Source organism: Anopheles funestus, chromosome 2RL (genome assembly GCF_943734845.2).
Source record: "Anopheles funestus chromosome 2RL, idAnoFuneDA-416_04, whole genome shotgun sequence".
Lineage (NCBI taxonomy): Eukaryota > Metazoa > Arthropoda > Insecta > Diptera > Culicidae > Anopheles > Anopheles funestus.
Window position 1 is genome coordinate 74,256,621 of NC_064598.1, and position 21,313 is coordinate 74,277,933.

General features: G+C 41.4%; 2 protein-coding genes and 1 long non-coding RNA gene across 6 annotated transcripts in view; 2 read left to right on the top strand and 1 right to left on the bottom strand.

Annotated features, from left to right (window-relative positions):
- LOC125766571 (muscle-specific protein 300 kDa) overlaps nucleotides 1–19,418 on the bottom strand; it is an 89,332-nt gene extending 69,914 nt beyond the window's left edge. For 3 of the 4 annotated variants that reach the window (XM_049432642.1, XM_049432640.1, XM_049432639.1), the window contains exons 1-4: nucleotides 19,179–19,418; nucleotides 10,628–11,699; nucleotides 1,999–2,060; nucleotides 17–510 (exon numbers count right to left, since the gene is read on the bottom strand). In XM_049432642.1, the coding sequence (XP_049288599.1) occupies nucleotides 17–510; nucleotides 1,999–2,060; nucleotides 10,628–11,462 (1,391 nt within the window). In that variant the 5' untranslated portion in view covers nucleotides 11,463–11,699; nucleotides 19,179–19,418. Of the gene's footprint in view, nucleotides 1–16; nucleotides 511–1,998; nucleotides 2,061–5,151; nucleotides 6,297–10,627; nucleotides 11,700–19,178 lie in introns of those variants that run through there. The other variant, XM_049432641.1, reaches the window with a different exon arrangement.
- Nucleotides 519–1,550, top strand: LOC125766622 (uncharacterized). Its single transcript, XR_007418674.1, has 2 exons — nucleotides 519–1,052; nucleotides 1,163–1,550. It is a non-coding gene; the product is annotated as an uncharacterized LOC125766622 (long non-coding RNA).
- A 797-nt stretch (nucleotides 19,419–20,215) lies between the features above and the next one.
- LOC125766613 (angiopoietin-related protein 6-like) lies at nucleotides 20,216–21,177 on the top strand. The gene has a single exon (XM_049432806.1). The coding sequence runs from the start codon at nucleotides 20,262–20,264 to the stop codon at nucleotides 21,063–21,065; it is 804 nt and encodes a 267-aa protein (XP_049288763.1). The 5' UTR covers nucleotides 20,216–20,261; the 3' UTR covers nucleotides 21,066–21,177.
- The last annotated feature ends 136 nt before the right edge of the window (nucleotides 21,178–21,313 follow it).

Here is a 21,313-nt window from a genome sequence, read left to right on the forward strand (position 1 = left end):
CGGTTCCGATACTCACTTTGGCAAGGCACTGTTTACCCACGTCAGGAGTGTCTTCTTCGGACCCTGTTTCAACATTTCCTTGCTACTTGTGGCTACTGAGGCCGTGCCAGTATACGTTATCGGTTTGCTGCTGCTCAATCCGGGTATGTTCGATGCGGAGCTGCTGCTGCCCAGCGAACTCAACGATCCGCTAAGGTTTTCGTTCAGATAGTGTAGAATGCGGCTGTTCTCTTCGATTTGGAAGTACAGGATAATTGTCCAGATTAAACCTAGAACCACAGCCGGACGACCGTCGACAATGTCCGACGGGTTGATGTTGACTAGCTTGATGCGTTTGCTGGTAAGGAACTGTAGTGCGGTGTTTACGTTACTCAGAAAATGTGGCCGTCGCAGGACTTTTCCTTTTTCCATCGGTAACTTCTCACCGGAGAGTACCTCCAATAAGGCCAACAGTTTCGTGCCATCCTTAAGGTCATGGATCAAGTCTTCGACCTTCAGTGGCGGTACGCGCTGTGAAGTTATTCAGAAAGAAATGCAAAAGCACAATAATGAAGCTCGCGTACAACTATCAAACATTAATCGATTGAGCAGAATGTGTTTCTTTTGTGGTGTAAATTCAATGGTGTGCATCAAAAGTCTGACGTCAAAACTTCGGTTTGAGTTTTTTTTTTTCGTTTTCTGCAGTTTGAACTTTGACCTTAACGCACTCATGCATTGTTCATATAAAATGGTTTTTCGCTTAGACTTAAGAGAAAATATAAGTTTAAAATTGTTTTCAAAACAAATTTACATTTTTTGTGCATTTAATAACTGGTTAGCGTACTAATAAATTGAATGTTTTCATGAATTTCATCTCAAGAAGTGAAACTAAAAATTAAGTGTTTCAAGTTTCAACAACTAGTGGATATATACTATTCTTTTCTTTATCAAAGAAACCATTAAAAATCATTCATCTGTTTTGTGTTTCAGCAAATCTGTGGCTCTCTCTAAATTAGCAGTTACGATGTTGTCCTCTGCAATTCTGCACATACTTCATCAATCAAATCAGGCGTGTAAGTATTTCATTCCCTCTAATTCCTTGCCAGAGTAATAAATTATGATTATACAGCAAAACGCCGTCTGTATTGGAATTGTAATAAGTGCTTTTTTGTTTTGTTTTAAGTACCAATTACAGCGATATGTCAACGTTTGAAAAGATTCTTTCCTGACGCAATTCCTTCACAAGTCTCTTTGCGCACTGCAACCATAGAAAGTGTGCTCCAATTATGTTACTTTGGTTTTATCGTTTATGATCAGCGCAAATGTGGCTATAAGCTTTTAACCAATTTGAAAACTAAAGAAAAATATCAGTTTGAAACAAGTTTGCGAAAAGTACTCTCCGAATGGCCGAAACCAATCAGAAGAAAGCAGTACAAACTTTTAAAGCTATCGAAAGGAAATCGATAACCGATGAGCTGTGAGAAACAAAACTATGTTCAGTACTTATAAGCGCAACAAGAGAATAAATATGCGGCTGTTTTCAAAATTTCCACTATGTAACCAGAAGAAAATGGCTTTACTCTATTTTTCATCAGTCACACTAGTATATCACCCCCTTTTAAAAGCTTGTAACAATATCAATGACAACCGCGTAACCAATAGGAAACAAACAACGCTCAATTCTCCTGCTGTTTGCATATTCTTTACGGTTGGCAACCAAACATCCATGATGAATGACCTAATTCGTTATTCGTTTTTATGCATGTGCACCTTTTTTTATTCAGTTGATAGTGACTATCAAATAGAGCTTTTATTCTTTGGGGTATTTTTATTAGCACTAACTGAGGAGCATACCGATTTTTTCCCTAGTAAAACATGTTTTCCCATGACTAAAAGCATGACGAAGAGTTATTTCGATAGGGGTCTAATGATGCGTTGTACTAAGAGAGGGCGTTGCCATTCTTATGCAATTGGTTCTGCTCAATCGTTCTATAAGTGATTGTTAAACACCGTACTTACCTTGTTTAAAAATGAATTAATCCAGTTTACGAAAGTCTTCTTCTGTACACGTTCTTGTTCATCTACAGGGAAGAAAAAGAAACACATGAAAATTGGTGTTAAAATTAGTGAAACTTTAAGCAACCTTTAATATTATTTTATAATCTTTAGATTTGTCCCCTCTTACATCTTTATTTGTTTCGGTCACAAATGATTTCGTGCGTTTAATATAAGTCCAATATTTTATGAATAATCTATTACAATGAAAGTACACACTACACACTGCACACTAAAACTAAACCCACCAGTTCAAAGGATCACCTCAAACTGGCCAATCTGCTGGAACAAACTGAAACCTACAACCATCGGTACCATGTACCTCATACGGGTGAAACTTTTCATAAAGTCCGTTACCATGGTACGGAAAGTAAATAAATTCCTTCATCATCATTTGCCCAAGCCACGGACATGATTCCGATACGATATGGCCCCTGCTTTCGTATCCTAGCGCTCATGTGCCTTAGAAACGCAAACCAAAAACGGTACGCTTGACGGAATGTTGTTTGTTTCTGAATTATTTCACTCAACAACCGGACCCTAGCTGTCTCATGGGAGCCCTTCAAGCACACGTTTAGTGGTTTACAACGCTGTTTTTTTTTTTTTTGGTTATAATACCATCCACCGAATCCGGATAATATATGGAACGGATTCTTTTTTTTCCTGCGAATTGATGGCGCCGCTTTCATTTCGATTAAATGGTTTGCATGTTAGCACAAAGTTTGGTTTACACTAATTGTTGGGAATTAGTTTTATTGTTTGCTGTTCCTAGGTAAAAGAAAAACATTTCACTGATTGCTTCTTTGAATCAGTGCGCGATTATTCCAGAAAGCACTGCATCATGTATCCGTTTGCATTGAAATATTCTCAATCATATCGCGGCACCACGCACAAATCGTTAAGATGCGATCGTTAATCATTTTGCAAATAGAGGTGCATATCGTAAAACCACAAAACGATAAATCTAACAAGTATGGCGCCCTGAGCTGTCTCGTTGGAAAGGTATGAACGTTACCTTCATATGTGTTCCTATTGAACCATCCCCACACCATAAGCTCCAATCGATTAGCGTTAAACTGATGAAACACGTGACTACCTAACAACGGCCGTTGAACATTACGAAAGTAATATACACACAAACACACCAGCCGCTACTCCTACGTCATGGACAGTGCAATTGTTCATTGCGGGATGGAGTGATCTCCATGCGGGCTACTGTGTGAGATCACCACGTGGTTAATCAATGCAAAATATGATCGTTTCAAGTTACGTCGCCCTTCTACGTTGTGTTGTCATGTGAATGGCGGCACCGGACGGGATGATGTTGTATGGCTTTCAACAATGTATTGCAACGCTAGATTAATTTTTTTTGCAATTTCATATGAAATAATTCCACAGTCTTGCTAAATGATTCGTCTTGATACCGCAAAAACTGATCTCTAAAATCTGAATCTGAGTTCAAATAATTTATAGAATTTATTTATTAAGAATTTATCCACGATCTTCAATGTATAAGACTATTGTTCTAAGCACGAGTCCATGATAGTGTCTCAAATTTTGGGGTTCGTCGTCTAGTAGAGTTGAATTAGAGATTCGTAGGGCAATTATAATTTATACAGATTTATTGATTGATTGGTTAAATTTAACAAAATATGCCCTATAATAGGTATAATACAAGGTGAAAATACCTTGTACATATTGTACTAAATGTAGTAGAAGCGGTGTTGGCAATACAGCAAAGGCCCTCATACTAAAAACGAAATAAATATGTATTGTTTGCTTAAACTCAATTCAACAATCTGTTTGTAATTAATTAATTTACATAATTTGTTTCACGATTAGATTAATTTTGTGATCTATTTTCAACATTCCTTTTTCAGAATCCTTTACCGCCGCTCGAGCCCTCGAAGCCCAAGAGAGAAAAAAACGTGTTATCTCAGCTCGTTCGTTTTGGCTTTGGTTAACATATTTACGACCTTACGAACGTCGTCTTTTATTTTGGCTTCCATTCGAGAAACCAGTTTCAGTTTGCAAGTTGCCATTCTTATCTAGTACTCCACTCCAACTGCAACCGAATGTGCTGATAATGGGAAGAAACGGTAGGAGAAAAAAAAGAACTATTCTTAACTAAAGAAACCCTCCGTCTAAGGCGCACCCACAAAATCAATGGTACGCGACTGGCTGTCTCATGTACGGTTGCTAATAATTTTCTAGCATCGTGCCTTTCGCCCTATCTGCGGGCTCGTGAAGTACCACACCTACACGCGCTTGCACTCGAAAAAACTTCGATACGAGGCGAGCGATAAACTTGAACCGGGATTTATGTACGTCCAGAGACGTTCACGTTCTGTCGGATCGATAAACGCGAACGCACCCCGTCTGGCTGGGCAATACTTTCTCTAGAAAACGATTTCCCCACGCACAACGGCACCAAAAAGGAGAAGAGCCTTCTTGCCCACCGAATCTGGTTCGTGTACAATTTGCAACGAAAAGTTAATAAAACAAACCACAGTAAAACCCGTTGCATTGCGTTGTATGACGTTGGGTTGCTTGTCGTGTTACGATCGTAAGATGCAAGTGCGAAGAATTGTCTTGTAGGGTTGGTCTCCTTACCTGCCCTTCCAGCACCCCATCAGACGAGTCCATAAAGCCACAAAACCACAAAAATCAGATATAAGTTTGCTTGGTTACAGAGCATTCGCGAAGACCGGCTTTTGTAGTGTCTACTTCAAGCATAAGAGTTGTGTGTCCAATATTTGCCGGCAGATACCGGTTTCGCAGTGACTAGAGCGTGTTCCCCGCAAAGGTGACGTTTGGCAAATGTTACTAAAGGTGTAAAGAGTAATAGGGCTCGTTTCGAGTTAAAGACCAAATAATCTGCATTTTGCAAAACCCTTTGCTGACAGAATAAAAGCGTTACACTCGTAAGCATCTTATTGGATTAGTCAACTAAGTTTCATGCTGTAGTGTGACACTCATACGACATTTTGCTATTTTAGTATCGATTATTTGATTATCCAATATACTGTCTTTTTAATAAATATCTTCTTTAAAATTTGTCCTTTTGTGGTTTGTTTTTAATGAATCTCCTTCATAATACTACCAAATGTGTCTTACCTCGCTTCTCAAGTATATGGATATCGTACTCGTTTAAGCTGCTGTTAAACTGTCGCTTTACATCGATCATGCGATGAACCATCTGGCTTCGGTAGGCACTGTACCAAGCGGGACTGTTTGACCGGGTCTCCCCGGGTGTTGCCCCTCCGGTAGACCGATCCGGTGTCGCACTAACAGACGGTCCCGGTTTTGGGCGACGTGCCGGCGAAATCGGCGTACCGGTATGGGCCGTGACGGAGAGAATTTTTTCCTCACGATAGTGATGCAGACTGAGTGCCGCATTGCTGTCCTCATCGTCTTCGGACGAGGTGCCAGAACTGGGTATACCACGGGTTGGTGAAAGTTTACGTCGTTTCGCATCATTCTCCGTCTCCGGTTTACCCTTGGAAGGTCCCGAAGAAGGGTCTGCAGTGTTGTAGGGAACATTGGACCGCTGTCGATCCATTTTCCATCACGTTTTATAGCACGTTTTATGTCGTTAAACGGGGTTAGAAGCGCACTTTTGTGGTAAATAGTATTAAAGCTTTCGTTTTTTTTTTGTTATATATTATTTCACAACGTGTTTAACAACAACGCAACGGCACAAACACACGTTTAAAGTGACACGGATATTCATTTCACATCGTACACAAACATGCATGCTACGGAGCCAGCAAAGCGCTGTTAGATAATCGAATTTATGTTAATTATTTCCATGCAAATTAAACACACAAAGAGCACCGCTGTCGTTTTGGCCACTTGTTGTATGCACTGCTCGTGGGCGTAGAATAATGCTTACAAGCGCCCTTGAATGGAATATTATTGCACCACAAAACCCTTCCCTAGTTACGCACACTACACACAATGCAAACGTATTTTTAATAAGCCCAGCCGAAAACACTTGCCGAACCGTGCCGAATAGTTCACTACACTTGAAAATCAATAACCGTCAGACGAACTGTCCGCAAGCCTACTCCCCGGAACCACTACCGGAAATGACCCAAAGAAAAGGGTCGACTCCACAAAAAAAGGGCACGTGACAGACACCGCCACAGCAGGCACCTCCGTTATGTACTTAACCAGCTACGTTTTCTTTTAATTTCGAATGACCAAACAACGAAGGCACACACCGCCGAGGGTGGACGACGGTGGCGATCCGTCTTCGATGGTGGTTGAGCGAAACCTAACCGTTCCCGCGCCACTCGAGAGCATACGAACCGTTCCGGGCGCTTGATTCTCGGAGGGTTGATGCCTTAGCAAACCCCCACCATTCTGAGCTGACCACCCATTCGCTCCACTAACGAACCTGAAGGCCACAAGCTGGATAAGCGCCTCTATGCGAGAGATAAGTCTGTGTGCGTGTCACATAGTTTTGTGCTTTTTTTTCCTCTCTCGTCTCGCTTTATGTCGAGAGCTTCAACCGACTTCCAAAGTGCACAGTGCACCAAAGGGTCGTATTTGTACCCGGTTTGGGGGGGTTTATTTCCTCGCAGTGTATGAAAGAGGCGAAGCATAACTTCCCAGTATGTATATCACGCAACAAAAAGTACTGCGAGAAGAGGTTCCTTTCTTTTCGTTACGAAAGACGTGAAACATCTTCAACAAAATACCTGCTTTAGTTAGGTGTTCAATGTGGAGGTTTTATTTTTTTTAATACATCCTCAAACTGGAACTGGAACTTCAACATTCCGCTCGAAGCATGACATCATCGTGCCTTTGAATTTATTCCAGCTAATTCTCGGTCCATTTCCTACAACCGTGCTTTATTTAATAGTTTGCAGCTTTATGAGCTTCAACGGGGTGGTTATAGCTATTCTACAGCCTGATGGCTCGTCCTTGAAACTAAGTCGACAACATACAAAAAAATCTCACTTCTTCTCTTCTTAACAGCATCAACGCTGCAGACGGCACATGGTACCAACGAATTGTGGATTCCACCCCTACTCTAAACCCACACACACACACACACCCCACAAGGTCACAAAACGCACAGTCAATGAGATTTCAACAGCTCGGAACCAATTGTTTGTGAGTTTTAACCATTTCCCATGCTTCTCCATTCAGCTTAACATTGGGGCATCATAGACTCTCCGTCGTTCTTCCTAAGTCCAACATCGTTGATGCATTTCAGATTACGTACACTCGCTGATAAACTGCGCGTTTAAACTCAAACCCTCCGGTTATTTGGAGTGCCTCACTTTATACATCCGTCAGGCAGCGAAGCGTTTCTTCACAGGCTATTTGTACACTCCATTAGAAGCTGTATAACGAAACAATTTGCAACATTTTTCAATCCATCTTCTAGCTACACCCGGATGTAGCCTTCTCCATGAAAAACCGGCTTCCAAATGTCTGTTCACTTTTAGAAGATGGCAACCAAGAAACGTATCACATTTTATATCGGCGATTCGATCCGGTGGCACTGACGTAATCAATCCGCTCGACCTGCTTGCTATTTCTAGCACAGACACAACAAACTATCAATTTCCATAACATTCGTACGATCGCCTGATACGACCATCTGATGGTGACATTTTGCCACTTCGACCGTACACACTAGTTCACCTTACATGCTTGTGGCCTTGCTGAAATCGAACCCTATCTGCCTCAATTGCACTTGCTGATTGGATCAATCTGAGGTTTGTGTATTGATTTTTTGTTTGCAACCTTTAACGCCACAGATAATGAATCGTTTGTTTCTGGTGTCGGATAGCATGAAACTATTCGATACTGTCGTTTTAGACAAAAGTTTTCACTTGACAGCTCATACACCAGACCGAACACAAGTTGCTATTACGCATGACGGCACTATATGAACGTGATGTGAAGCAACGCAATAGAGGAGAGAAATGTTAATGAAACAACAACCGAACACACACAAAAAATACGCCACACTTTGCTGTACGAAGGGGATGATCACAACAAAAGCGAATAAAAACAGGGGCACTGTTCTTGTCGCGTGATGATACAAGAAATACATTTTTGTATCATTTAAAAAAAAACTTGCATGCAAATTGCACTGATTAACGGTACTCTGGGCTTAAGATGAAACGTGAAAAACATTTTATTTATATGTAAGAAATAATAACATTTTTCGATTGCATTTTGGAAAAGTTCCTGATAACTTCTTTTAATTACACAAAATCTTTCTTTTATATTTACCTTTTGATTATTACAAAGTTAGATGGTCTTATACATCATCAATTTCCTTCATTCATAAAATCATTCATCAACCATCAACCAGCGGGTAAACAACCCCTGCAACAACAAACGCGTAAAAAAAGGTTGACGGAGTCGTTGTAGTTCTCACGCACGCAAACTCGCAACGCTCTCGCACAAATTCCTTCTCTATGCGCAATTTTCGCTCGTCCACACTCTCTCTCTCTCTCTTTTTGCCATTTATCGCTCACTCTCATTCTTTTTCTCTCGCTCTTTGATCGATGCCGGCATTCAAATCTTCGGTTCAACAACAACAAACCCCGAATGCCGAGCGTACGCGTGTTTTCTGTTTACTTTCGCTTTCATTCACAAACACACAGAAAAGCCACCCCATGACGACGCAACAGCGCACCCTCCATCATTGCTGCCCAGACAGCTCCTTATTTCCGCCCCCCCTGATCCTCCACCAATCATCCGTGTCGTCATCAATGACTTTTTTCTGTCGTTGTATTTTGGTAGTACGAACGTATTTTTTTTTTTTCGTCATGCTGTGACCTACTTTTGCCAAACGACGCTTGTCATCTCTTTCGCTCAAACATTAGACAGTACGATGTGCGCGGTAGGTAAACACATGCTACGGCGTGTTGGGATTTATGCTGTTATAAAATTATTACTCCACCGCCCGCATTCATGTGGATTTTGAGATTGTTAAAGGGTTGTGAATAAAACAAAAAAATTATTCTTGCCAAAAATTAAGTCATATGCTTCCTAATCAAACCACCGTGAGCTCACTAGTAGTAAAATAGTTATTTCCGTTTTGATTAGAAAAACTTAATATTATCACAACGCCACAACAAAAAAAACAGGCTTCGATCGATTGCAAATTTTCTGATTCTAATATGTATTTCGAGACGCTTGTGCGATGTGGCTTGATGATGTCATTAAAACTCACAAAAGGGTCATCGAAAGGCCATTGTACAAAGCAAAACAAACATGTTCCAGCAGTAAAGATTACGCTCGATTCAACCGCAAACGGGCTGCATACCGCGATTGCACATGTGTTTGTCGATGGCAATGAACAAACGATCGCTGAAAAAATAACCCTCTGAGATCACCATTTGAAGGAGGCTGCAACCGAGCGACAATGTTTGCTGCCAACTTCTATCCCTTTTTACAGCACTAAGATGTGAGAAGTTCGGTTTGTGAATGCATTTTGTTTTTGTTTAATATGCAAAATTCAATTAGCAACCATTTGATGTTTGACCGTCTGTGACAGAGCCGTGAACAATTACTTTGCCAACTACGGTGAATTGCTCTCAGAAAACCATGTACATAAACCACGAAAGGCACGTTTCAACCATTATTCTCCCCCAGCCAGCAATTACTGTCGTTGCGTAATCCCAATAAATATTGCTCTTGCAGAACAGTTTTAACAGCAAAAATAGTAACTCCACTCTGCTTACAGCAGCTAGAACCGTTTTGTGACATTGAAATTTCATCGCACAATCAACGCTGACCCAGGCGTATGGGTGCTGAAAACTCCGTTTAAACCAAAAAACACTTGCTGCCGATTTTTGTGTAAAGAAAATATTGTAACAACATTGAACCGGGTACCATCACTTGTCACAGTCCTTGACCGGTGTGTGTGTGTGTGTGAGGTGGCGCAACAACCCGCATTAAATAAAGCACCCGATGACAGCTGTGACTACTGGTTGATGGACAGCAGACTTGAAATTTCTAACCTTAATTTCTCCACACCGTCCGAAACGGTCTGCTCCAATGACGTCAATGCCGGGATACGAAATGAACCGTTGGGAAAAAGGTTGAGAATAAAATTTTATTTTACGAGACATATCACAAAGTTGCGTTTGCGGTTATGCTAAACGAACCGGAGAAGAAACCCCAACAAACTGGAACTATTGACCCAAGTACAATTTTAGAACTATATTTTTTTTTGTTGGCATGATTTTATATTGAATGTGTGCGTGGAAATATGCATTTTTTAACATTACAACACCAAGCAAGAGCCAACCAAGTGTACCAACTCATAAAATCATGTGTAAAATAAAATGTCTTTCTCTATGTGGGTCAAATTTAATCTTCACAATCTCCAGTGTCCCTTCGGCGATCATCGGCCATCGAAAACTGTTATAATCTTCTTTTGACGAGGACGAAAAATAGTAGAAATCACCCTTGAACATCCCGAATATTACTAAAAATGACCTTTTGTAATAACGATTGCATACCTTAAGGCGTTTGTGAGGTCCCAAAAGTAAAATAGCAAAATATCTACGTGAATCTTACGGTAGTTTAAGCGAAATGCATATTTGGAACCTACCTTGTAGAAGCATGATGGTTGCTTGATATTCAGCCAGTTTCTCGTCGACGTAATCCTGCGATTGTGCGGCAATAATTTCCGCCGTTGAAGGTCCCATTTCACCCCCATAATCATAGATCACGTACTGGGACTGTCCGGTTATCGGTGCTTGAGGGTGACCTGGTCCAGCAGCTGGACCATAATGATACGTCACACCACCGTAAACCGAACTCTGGGTAGATCCCGGACGCACCTGCTGCTGTTGGTGGTAATCTACCGGCCCGTAACTGCTGGTAACGCTATGCGGCGTCATTGATCGATGAAGGGACGAAACTGGTGACATGGTCGAACTGAACTGGGGGTACGGATGCGGCGCTACAGCCGCAGGCGAAACTGGCCGATAGTGAGTCGACGTACCCACAAAGTGAGTCGGTGTCATGGCCGACGGGATCGGACGCTGGAACTGGAACTCCTGCGAGGAAGTCGCAGTCGCTGTCGTTGCTGTCGTTGCACGGATGGAGGATGTTGCTGGCATGGCCGCTCGTTCACCGGCGTACTGATGGGCAGGGTAGGCCGCTCCACCAAAGGTGCCAGAGCTCGGATGTTGGTAAACGAACTCGCTCGGTCCACGGGCAGTGACGGGTGCGTCAACTGTACGTGGCACCGTTACTGGCGAGTTTTGCCTTGGAGGAGCCGACCCCGGCGGTACCCATGGGGAGGGTGAACGGAAATACGATGGTGGTGGGGTCCGTAACCACCCTCTGCCACTACCCGGTCCACCAACACCACCACCACCACCACCACCGCTACTGGATGGTGGTAGCTGGTTATTATTAATATTCGGTGGACCGGACATTGTTGCGCCGGATGTGGAGGTTTCTTACGCTTTTCTAATCTTCCCGTTCGCTTCGCTTGCTTCTGATGCTCTTTTTCCGTTTAACACACACTCTCGCACTCACACAAACACACACACGCACACACTAGGTTAAGCGGGCGGGGAAAAGAACACTTCCGCAGATGGCGATCACGATCGTCACACAATGTTTCACTGTCGGCACTTATTTGTTGCTGACACGAACGGAACTAATCATTTCTATTGGTCGTCACGGTGGGTGAGATGGTACGGTAAAAGAAATTAATAAAGACGGAACAAAACACATACAGCACACTACCCCACATGACACGTTCGAGGCGAATATATTATTAACGAAGCAAGAGGCAAACAGATGGGATTCATTTTCGGCAACACTGTGCTGAGAGAACGCTGCGATGGTGCTGCTGCTATGTCGCCATTTGGGGAAGGAAACGGTGATCGATGGGCATGGGAAAAGTTCGTTCGAAACACCAACTGACAGGTGGTCACTTCGTTACGAGAAAATCATGACCGGTAACATATTAATCCATCCAAGGTTGACGGCTGGTCAGGGTAGAATGACTGCTGACTGTCATAAATTTACGACACAGGCACTAGATTTATTTTATTTTGCTGACAATTTAGAGCAAAAGAAAAAGTGTATGTTGAAGCAAACAGGACAATCTTTTGACGTTGATAAAGATCTGTGTCGTGACTAATGAAACAAAACAAGAATCCCGTACAAAAATAAACAAATCGAAAAAGAAAGCTCGTCTTGCTCAATTTTCCTTTTGTCTTTGTCCTATTTTATCGTTCAAACTGTCATAAAGTTGATGTTTCTGTTCAGCACTGCACAAATCCGTTCATTACGTGACTCACGGAGGTTAAACACTTGATTTTTAAACACAATTTCGTGTTCAACTGTTTTGCTGACTAACTTAATTTTTTGTATGACATCGCGTGTGGTTCTACCCAAGCTCTCGGGGAGAAACTTCTCGTGCCGATAAATAAAATTACTAAAACGTGCCAAACTGCTTCAGAGTGAGCAAGAGTGAGCAATTCTGTCTCATACACGGAACGGCACAATCCATCGATGGTAATTATTATCACTTACATTTTTTTTTGCTTGTTGTGTTTTTAACCCAACGAAACACAACAATAAAAAACGGATTATCCCTCGTGCGACGTGCGGCCAAACGGTTTGGCGTTCTGCTCGTGGTGAGGTTGTTTTGTAAAGATGGCTATTAAACTGGCACCGAAGGAATGGTAATCTCGGTACACACTCTATCAAATTAATGGGAGCATTTCGCAAGGCCTAATGATGTCCGCTTTAAGCGACAGTTTGTGGTTCGGATTGATTGCATCATGGTTTAAACATTTCGTCCATCATAACAAATAGCTTCTTGAAGCTGCACGGATGTGGCTAGTCAGCGCGAACGATTGCAATCGGTTAAAATAAACAAAATAATACAGTTGTGGTTAAAAATTGTCTCTTAGTTTATAAATTCAATGTCACCACGATTGGCGCCGTATAGCGAAGAGACGAAATAAATATGTTTCTCCCTTAAGACCCATTTATCTTTGTCCGTTTTTTTTTCAATTTTGCCTTTAATATCGTTTTTTGAGGACGTAAAATTCAAAACAACGATGCAGTAATCAATCATACATGTTACATTTTCAACTAAAATGCATTCTGTTGCTCATTAACCTGGCCAAAACACCAACGATGATTAATTTATAACACACCACCAGGCGCCTCCATTACAACTGCACTTCAAAGGGAATCGTTCTCGAAGTGTACAAAAAAAATCACGAGCATGATATTTTCTGTTTGGTACAATTTTCTTCACTGTCCAGGCACTGGCACCCACTGAACATCGTGTATTTTTCGGACCAAACCCACGCATACAGCCCAGCCAAGTGTTACGATCGCGTACACGATCACGAATGGAATCGAATGTTCGGAAAGTTGTTTACGCGATTCCATTTACTTTAAGACACACTGTGCGGGTACAGTGCAAAAAGGCAATCTGGTGATCATGTGGAGCAGAAAGTAAAAACCGAAAATATCCCTGATCCACCCGACATGAGGCTGTACCGTTCATTTCCGTTCCCGATTTTTTTGCGCAAAGGGTAATTTGCATTTAAACTTATGGCATGCTTGTCGGCACGGATTTGTACAGCAATTAAAAACATTTCCATATAGATGTGGTGCGCCTTTAGAGACTTTCATTAAATGGGTAAGGATTAAAAGCGAACGTGACAGCTGGCTGCAGCATGATCATAAATTTGGTGATCTTAAAATATTTAGCCGAAGCGTAAATGGAACACATAAAGCTGTGCGTAATGTTTTTTGTAATAAAACGTGACGAATTTTATAAGCTTCTATTACTGGTTCTGACATAATTTGTAAGTTTTGCAACAAAATAAAATGACCACACAATTCGAACCGCAATCATGTCACACACTCACACACTCTCGTGGCTCTATTTCCGTGAGGCAACTTCTATCTTTATCGCGAGTGTGTTTATTTATTGCCGATCGGCGATCGCGCATCCATTCATCGTGGCAATGAACGATTAATCAGCGTCTCGGTACCGAAGGAAGGTCGAAGTAAAAAGAACCAAAAAAACACCCCAAACCGTGTGTGTGTGTCGATCGTCCTATTTAAATATAGACCACAGTCGTCGCACCCACGGCCAAACGATTGAAGTTTATTTTTGGGGGGGTAAGTAAGCATTTGATAACATGAGCCAACCAAACGAAGAAAGCCGAAAATGTAGCTAAAACATTTGCACCAAACACATCTGGTAATCTAGCGAAGGAACTCGTGGCATCACCGGCAGACGGCAGTTAACGGCAATAAAAAAAAGGAAGGCAGAGAGAAAAGATCACTTAACCTCCGTCGGTGGCGTCTGGTGTCCTATAAGAGCACTTGAGCGTACATTTCATGCATTCCGAGCAACAGAAATTCGGGTCTCTGCCAAATCAACCTGACCAGATGCAGCTGTTCGGGAGTAATCATCGTATTTCTGACCCGAGACAGAATAAATACTCAACCGAGAAAGATTTTTGTACTAATATGCAACTTTTGAAGGAGACATACTTTGACCTTGATTGATGAGAAGGACGTTATCAAGATTTAAACAATATTTTAAGTGTGTTTTTTTTGTTATCTTTTAAAAAGAACAGAGAAATATTATATATATATATTTTTTTTTGATCGGCTAGAACGGCCTGGCCGTATCAAGACTTATTTTACCACGTAGCAGGATAGTCAGTCCATGCTACGGGGGGACGGTCCGGATGGGATTTGAACCCGGTCCTGCCGTGTGGACGGGCGCCGTTTTTTCATATGCACCACCAGGCCGCCCCAGAGGAATATTATATTTAAGTATCAATTTTATTAAGGTTTTTTTTGACATAAACTCTTGGAATATTTCGTCAAACTTCCCAACTTCTCTGATTCTTCCACCTAAACAATTTGTTCTTCAATATGTAGTATGTGTACAAAAACAACCAAAAACCCATCTCATTACCCTCAAAAGATCAAAGTTATTAATGAATTTACACCTCGTTGTCTACAGCCCTTTCAACACTTTAAAAACTTCAGCTTTCTGTCGTCTAACGATACACCCTCCACACGTCAGTAGGTCGTAAATATTCGTTACTTACAACTGGTGGGGGAAAGTGCAACGATGGGTCGGAAAATTTTACACCATTCGGTGCCGTTTTTCACTGCAGCCATTTGCAAGCAAACCGAAAAGTGCATGCTGAACAGCTGAACGATGACCTGAATGTTTCTGTTAGCAGAAAAAAAACAACCCCAAAAACCTCTCCATCCAGCTTCCAGCGTGTGTGTGACAGATGAGCCGCAGCGATGATGCAAGCTGACATCATATTTTTAAAAACCGAACCGATGTATTCCACCCCATCCCACACCCACGGTTCGATCGTAAAATACCACAGTCAACTAGGTTAAGCGTGTCATTTGCCCTTTTCTATTCGCGTAGTGAGCACCTCCCGATCGTTGTATCCGTTCCGACCGCAAACAATCGAATTGAATTAAATTTCATGAATCAAACGATCAAATGTCACTTGCTGTACATGTGACCACCAGCTCACAACGATAAAACGTTGCATGTTTCCCGCAGATGAGTGTTCCAGTGAACTGTAAACATTGCAACTGTGAGCAGGAAAAAAAACAACCTCACGTCCATGTTTAAAATTACCCCGTGCAGCATATGGCACGGGCAATAATAATTTAGTACGGCAAAATAGAGTTGGAAACCCGGCACACGATCGCATCTTGTACCGATGCACTTTGTGTCGGTGTTAATTTTAAAACATGCCTTGGAAGCATCACTTCACACGGGAGTTACATCACATTAGCAGGACGGCTGGGTCGTTTGCTAGCAATTTTCGCGTGAAAATGAGAACAAAATAATTGGCCAGTAAGTTAGTGCTACTGGGGAAAGAACAGTTTGGAGCGAATAGATTTTTACGATCGTATTGATAGAACGCGGATTTAATAGGACGTGAAGAATAGAATAAATTTTAATAAACGAAAATGCTTAAGTTATATTTATTGGGGGAAACTAATTTGAACGTAAAATATATTTCCAGATAATAATTTATATTTACTTTTACAGTAAAAGTGACAGGCTTTTGGTCCTTATGTAATAAACAATTTCAATCAGTTTTAATGTTTTTGGAGCCTATACTAAAGAATAAATATGTGAAATTTATTATGTTTAACTCGAAAAAATAATTTAATTGAAAGGTGGATGGAGAGGAAAAATGATTTAATTTAACAGTCAAAATTACAGATCTAGTAGATCTCGTGTTAAAGGGTTTATAAGATCTACAGAAATCATAAAAAAAGGAAAATGAAGAATTTCCTAGATAAAATCTCGTAACAAAAACGTAAAGAAATTATCGATAATAAGCTCATTAATTCTACATTTTTAAATCTCCAACCATGCAGAACGATTAGAGCACATTCTTACACCGTGCTAATGAACCTCTTATACATTCGTGATCATGTGTATCGGGATGCTTCCCTACTAAATTAGCCCTTACACTACGACTAACTGCACACTTGAGACAACTTATACGGTCTGCGATAGAATAAAAAAAAGAGCCACTTCTGCCCCTTTTTTAGCGTGGGTGCGATCACGATCGAAAGGGCAAGGGTCCGATTTATTTTTAGGGGGGGACCTTTTGGAACACATTTGAGCATATGAATATTATGGTCTGCTTTTCTGCTTCTTTGATTCATCGTTTTATGGGCCCCACTTGTTTCGCAGAGCCGGGAAGCTTAGTTACGGACGTGAGTTAAAGCAGATGATCATTTCAGAGGAAAGCGATAAAGCATTATATGTGTTTTTCGTTTGAAATAGGGATGAGTTTTTTGCTTGGATATTTTTAGGAGAGCAATAAGTTTAGCTGTTGTTCTTTTAGATGTATTTTATATAAAAAATAAATAATATTATACAGAAGAAATCGAATTAGCATTAGGCGCATATAATATCTATCCCATAAGATAGACTTTCTTAGCATAATTTCATTTGATGTAAGCTTACAATGTATCGCCAAAACAGACAGATTCATCGTGTAAAACAATCCGCAAAACACCACAAAAAAACCCGACAGCCATTCGCATCCACACGTAACGCAAAACGGACGAAAGTATTAATATACCGTCTATCATGCAGCTGACGTCTGTTTACTCTAAAAATATCCCAACCGTTTATTGTGGTGTGCCAAATCCGACTGCAAATCCGACGCATCACGCGTTCCGCCATGGTTTACCGCATCCTTTTCCTTTTCGGCCATTTCTACCACCACCACCAGCACAAAAGAAAACACCGACCGTTCGCCAAAAACGATCAAGAGCAAAAAGGCAGAAACAGCAAACCGACGCAAATACTAAACACACGCACGATCGTTGTGCGTAACCCCCTGATACATGCATTTAGGCGAAAAGATACATGCGTTCACATTTGTTTTCCTGCTTCGTAGAGGATTCTTTATCTACGAATGCTTCAATTACAATTACTGTAACACCCTGTCTAACAGCGAACATTCATGGCGTCTAAGCATCCGTTTAAAATCGTTTTTCCTGTGGCTATATAAATAAATATCATTATTTTAAACTGTCCGCGAACACATACACACACACACACAAACGGAAAGACAGACAGAACTAGCCCAACCGTGTGCCATTACCAAGTACCTTCACAGACGTACAGTAAGGTAACATTGTGCGTTGATGATGTTGCCCATTTTCGTGCGAGCGCCAGTTGGTGCAGATTCATCCATCTTTCCACGCCATATGGCACCCCGTACGGTCGGTGGAGGCGCATGGTGTTTCATCGGCGCACCAAACACAGACAAGGACAGTGTGGAATGGGAAAACAACGTAACATTTTGTGCCCACAATGTCACACTTGTTCGGCGCAAAACGTGACTGTCATATGAGCGGACATGTAACAAACTTGAAAAATCAAACCTTTTTGCCCCAGATGTTGATTGCAACAACAAAAAAAAAAAAAGAAAACCCGATGGGTTGCGAGCAAATGTTAAGGCAAAAATTTTCTCAATCTTATAAATAATTTTTCCGCAAACACACAGCATATACAGCACACCGCATCTTCCAACACCCGATCCGAGGACGTAGCAACCGTAGCTCCGTCAGCGCTTGCTTATCTCTTGCTTTCTCAATGTGTTCCTGTGTGTGTCATGTTGTGATGGGGAGGCTTTAGTATTTTTTTTTTGTTTTCGTTTTTCGTTCTTGCTTTGCTTCCACGAACGCATCCATTAGTGGGACTTCCAAAAATAGACGATGAACTCGATCGTGTTTGGCTGGCTGGCCACTTGGACCCGATCTGCCGTATCTGCTTGAAGCTGTAATATTTTAACGCACGGAAAAGAAAGGATCACCACGATTAAGAGCACCGATCAATTCCACTTGAATCACTGCGGCGAATCACACTTGCTAGACACACTTTAATCGCTACATTCAAGCAATTTTCATTTGAAATAAAATGAAATCATTTCACCAATTTCACATGCATTTCTATGCGGTTGTCTGCACTGTTATTGCTCTTCACATAAACTCACACTTGTACAGCTTTGCTTGCAAGCAAAAAACAGCAATTTTCCTTCACCGCACACTATTACATAACCTCGCCAACCAAATCATACAAAACACACGCGGACTACTGCGACGATAAATGAGGATGACCTTTCCAATTCGTACATCTATTCAATTTGTACCGCTTGCCAAAAAGATGATGGCACAGGATAATTAAACATGACATTTCTGCCAAGTGCACCACAGCTGTAATTTGTAATTTGCCATTGGAAATTTTTGCTTTAATTTCTCTTCTTTTTCCACCTGCCGAAAACGCATGCACGCACTTGATTTCCTTCCCGTTTGCCCTCACACACGCAAAGCGTGGCAAAGTTCTTTAATTAGCCTTCGCACTTTCCCTGCCATACTATCACAGCACACGCATACCAGTATGTTTGCTACTAAACGGGGTTGAACAAAAAAAAAACTTTTGCACATCTAAACCCACAAACGTACGCACATTACGATTTTTTTTTTGTTACTTTTCACCTTTAAAACATTCACTGCTTGCGTTAAGGATGTAGTAATATGTAAGCGAAGAAAAAAAACAGCTGAAAGAATAACAACCATCTCACCACTACCTTTAGTAGCGCACTTGCTGGTCTTCGTAGCAGGCACACGCGTAGAAAAAAAATACACACAAGCGGTAAGCATTAAAAGAACACTAAAACCACATCACACGCGGCTTCTTTGTAGAACTGAAAACTGTGCCAAATCCAATCCACCCGGTCCGTACAAACGGTTCCTAGAGCGTATGTACACGGGCATGCACGATTTTATTTCACGACTGCTCCCGACGAGATCACGAGTTCGACTGATTCGCTGCGTTTCGTAGAGCGCGGTGTGACCTAGCGATGATCGATCAACCGGCATCCGAAAGGAACCTGCGCACTACGTCGGCGGTCGCCCCACGTCACGAACTATTCGCGCAACAACCGATCGTGATCGTGCCGTTTTTTTTTTATATACACGCGTACACTTCGTCATCGTTCCGTATGCGCTTTGAGGTTGGTTTGTTCATTAATCTAATTTTGCGTTCACCACGCTTATGTTGCTCTCTCAAAGCGACCACATGACACCGGATATTGCTGTTGCGCCGATGGGGAGGGCAATAGGAAGGAAGGAATTTACGGTGGTTTTGTTTACGTTTTGTGTGTGCCCTCAATTGTTATGCCTCCCATATCTGCTAAGAAACCTAACCGAAATCATAACATTACGAACTGTCTGTGGAGGAGGAATGGGATGGCGTAGGGAGTGTCCGTAGTAAATGTGAAACTTTTCCCATTTGGCCTAAACAAGAATACCTGCCGTAAACGTTTATTTTGTAATGCATATTGCATACTTTCAGGCAAGCTCTCCAACGGCTCATTTGATGTATGCAACCCGCCTTACAAGGGAATCTTTATGCCTAAATTGTGTGGTTCAGTTAGTTTGCTGTCTGGGTTATAAATGTTTCCAGATAAAGCATGTTTAATATTTTTCTTTTCCTTATCTCCATGCATTCGACCTTGCTTGAGCAATGGAACGATGATAGTGTATCAAAAAGGTTATCGAAATTCATTTGTATTTGTGTTTGTAGTACGTTTTCCTGATGTTCTACAGCTTGAAATGCTACTTGCAAGAGCAACTCTCAGTTTGAAATCGACCATTGAAAGCTGCAAACCATGGTGCTTTATAGTTACGCTGTCTGTCTGTTTCTAGCAGCACTTGCAACGGCTGAACAAGAAGATCTAACCAGCAATCTCTCGGCGGATTTGAATGCCGTACGTTTAAAGGATGTTCAGATACAGTTAGTGCAACTTAATGACAAACTGAACACGCTCAACTCGCAAATGGCAACGCTAATGGAACAATCTTGCGATCGTAAAACAGTGATAACCGATTGTAGTGAAGTAAGCTCCAAAGAATCCGGTGTTTTCCCGCTGCGAATTTGTGCCGAGCCAACCTACAACGTGTACTGTAACCAAACGTTCGAGGATGGTGGCTGGATGGTGATCTACAATCGAAACGATGGACGGGATGGCACATTTAACCAAACGTGGGAAGCGTACAAACGAGGCTTCGGTCATCCAAATGGTGAACATTTCATCGGGCTCAATCGTTTACACTCGATCACGTACGGTTCGTCGTACGAGATCGCATTTCTCTTGACAACGAATGGTGTGGAACAGGTCGGCGTATACGATCACTTCGAGGTCGATAATGAACGGGATTACTATCCGATTAGAAAGATCGGTTCCGCAAGAGGCAATTTGCGACTTTTTCGCGACAACATAAATCTTTATATGTTTCAAACGTACGATAGAAACAATTTGCATCAACTAGCACGCGACACAATGATCGAGGAGGATTGTGCATTTTGGTTCGTTGATATGCCGCATGCCCATGCTAGTGCTGAGTTCAAAGATTTCTGTACTAATTTACGTAGATTAAAAATCATGATAAGAAAGCGTTCAGGTACGGCTTAGCTAATTCAATAATGTATATGGAATAGAAGACATGAATTTCTGTGGAGTTCAACATGTAAATCAAATGTTCTCTATATATTATAAAGAAATAAAAAAAAATCCTATCAATGTATTATGATTGCAATATAGTTATGGATGACACTTTATCATACGTGCATTTAATACAACAGGTTAATATTTTCATTTATGCGATTTACAAATTCAAACGGTTATATTACGCACCACAATCCGATCATTCAAACCTGAAA

Bases quoted from the DNA above. Each gene is read 5' to 3' on its own strand.
- LOC125766613 (XM_049432806.1), top strand. From the start codon at position 20,262: ATGGTGCTTTATAGTTACGCTGTCTGTCTGTTTCTAGCAGCACTTGCA.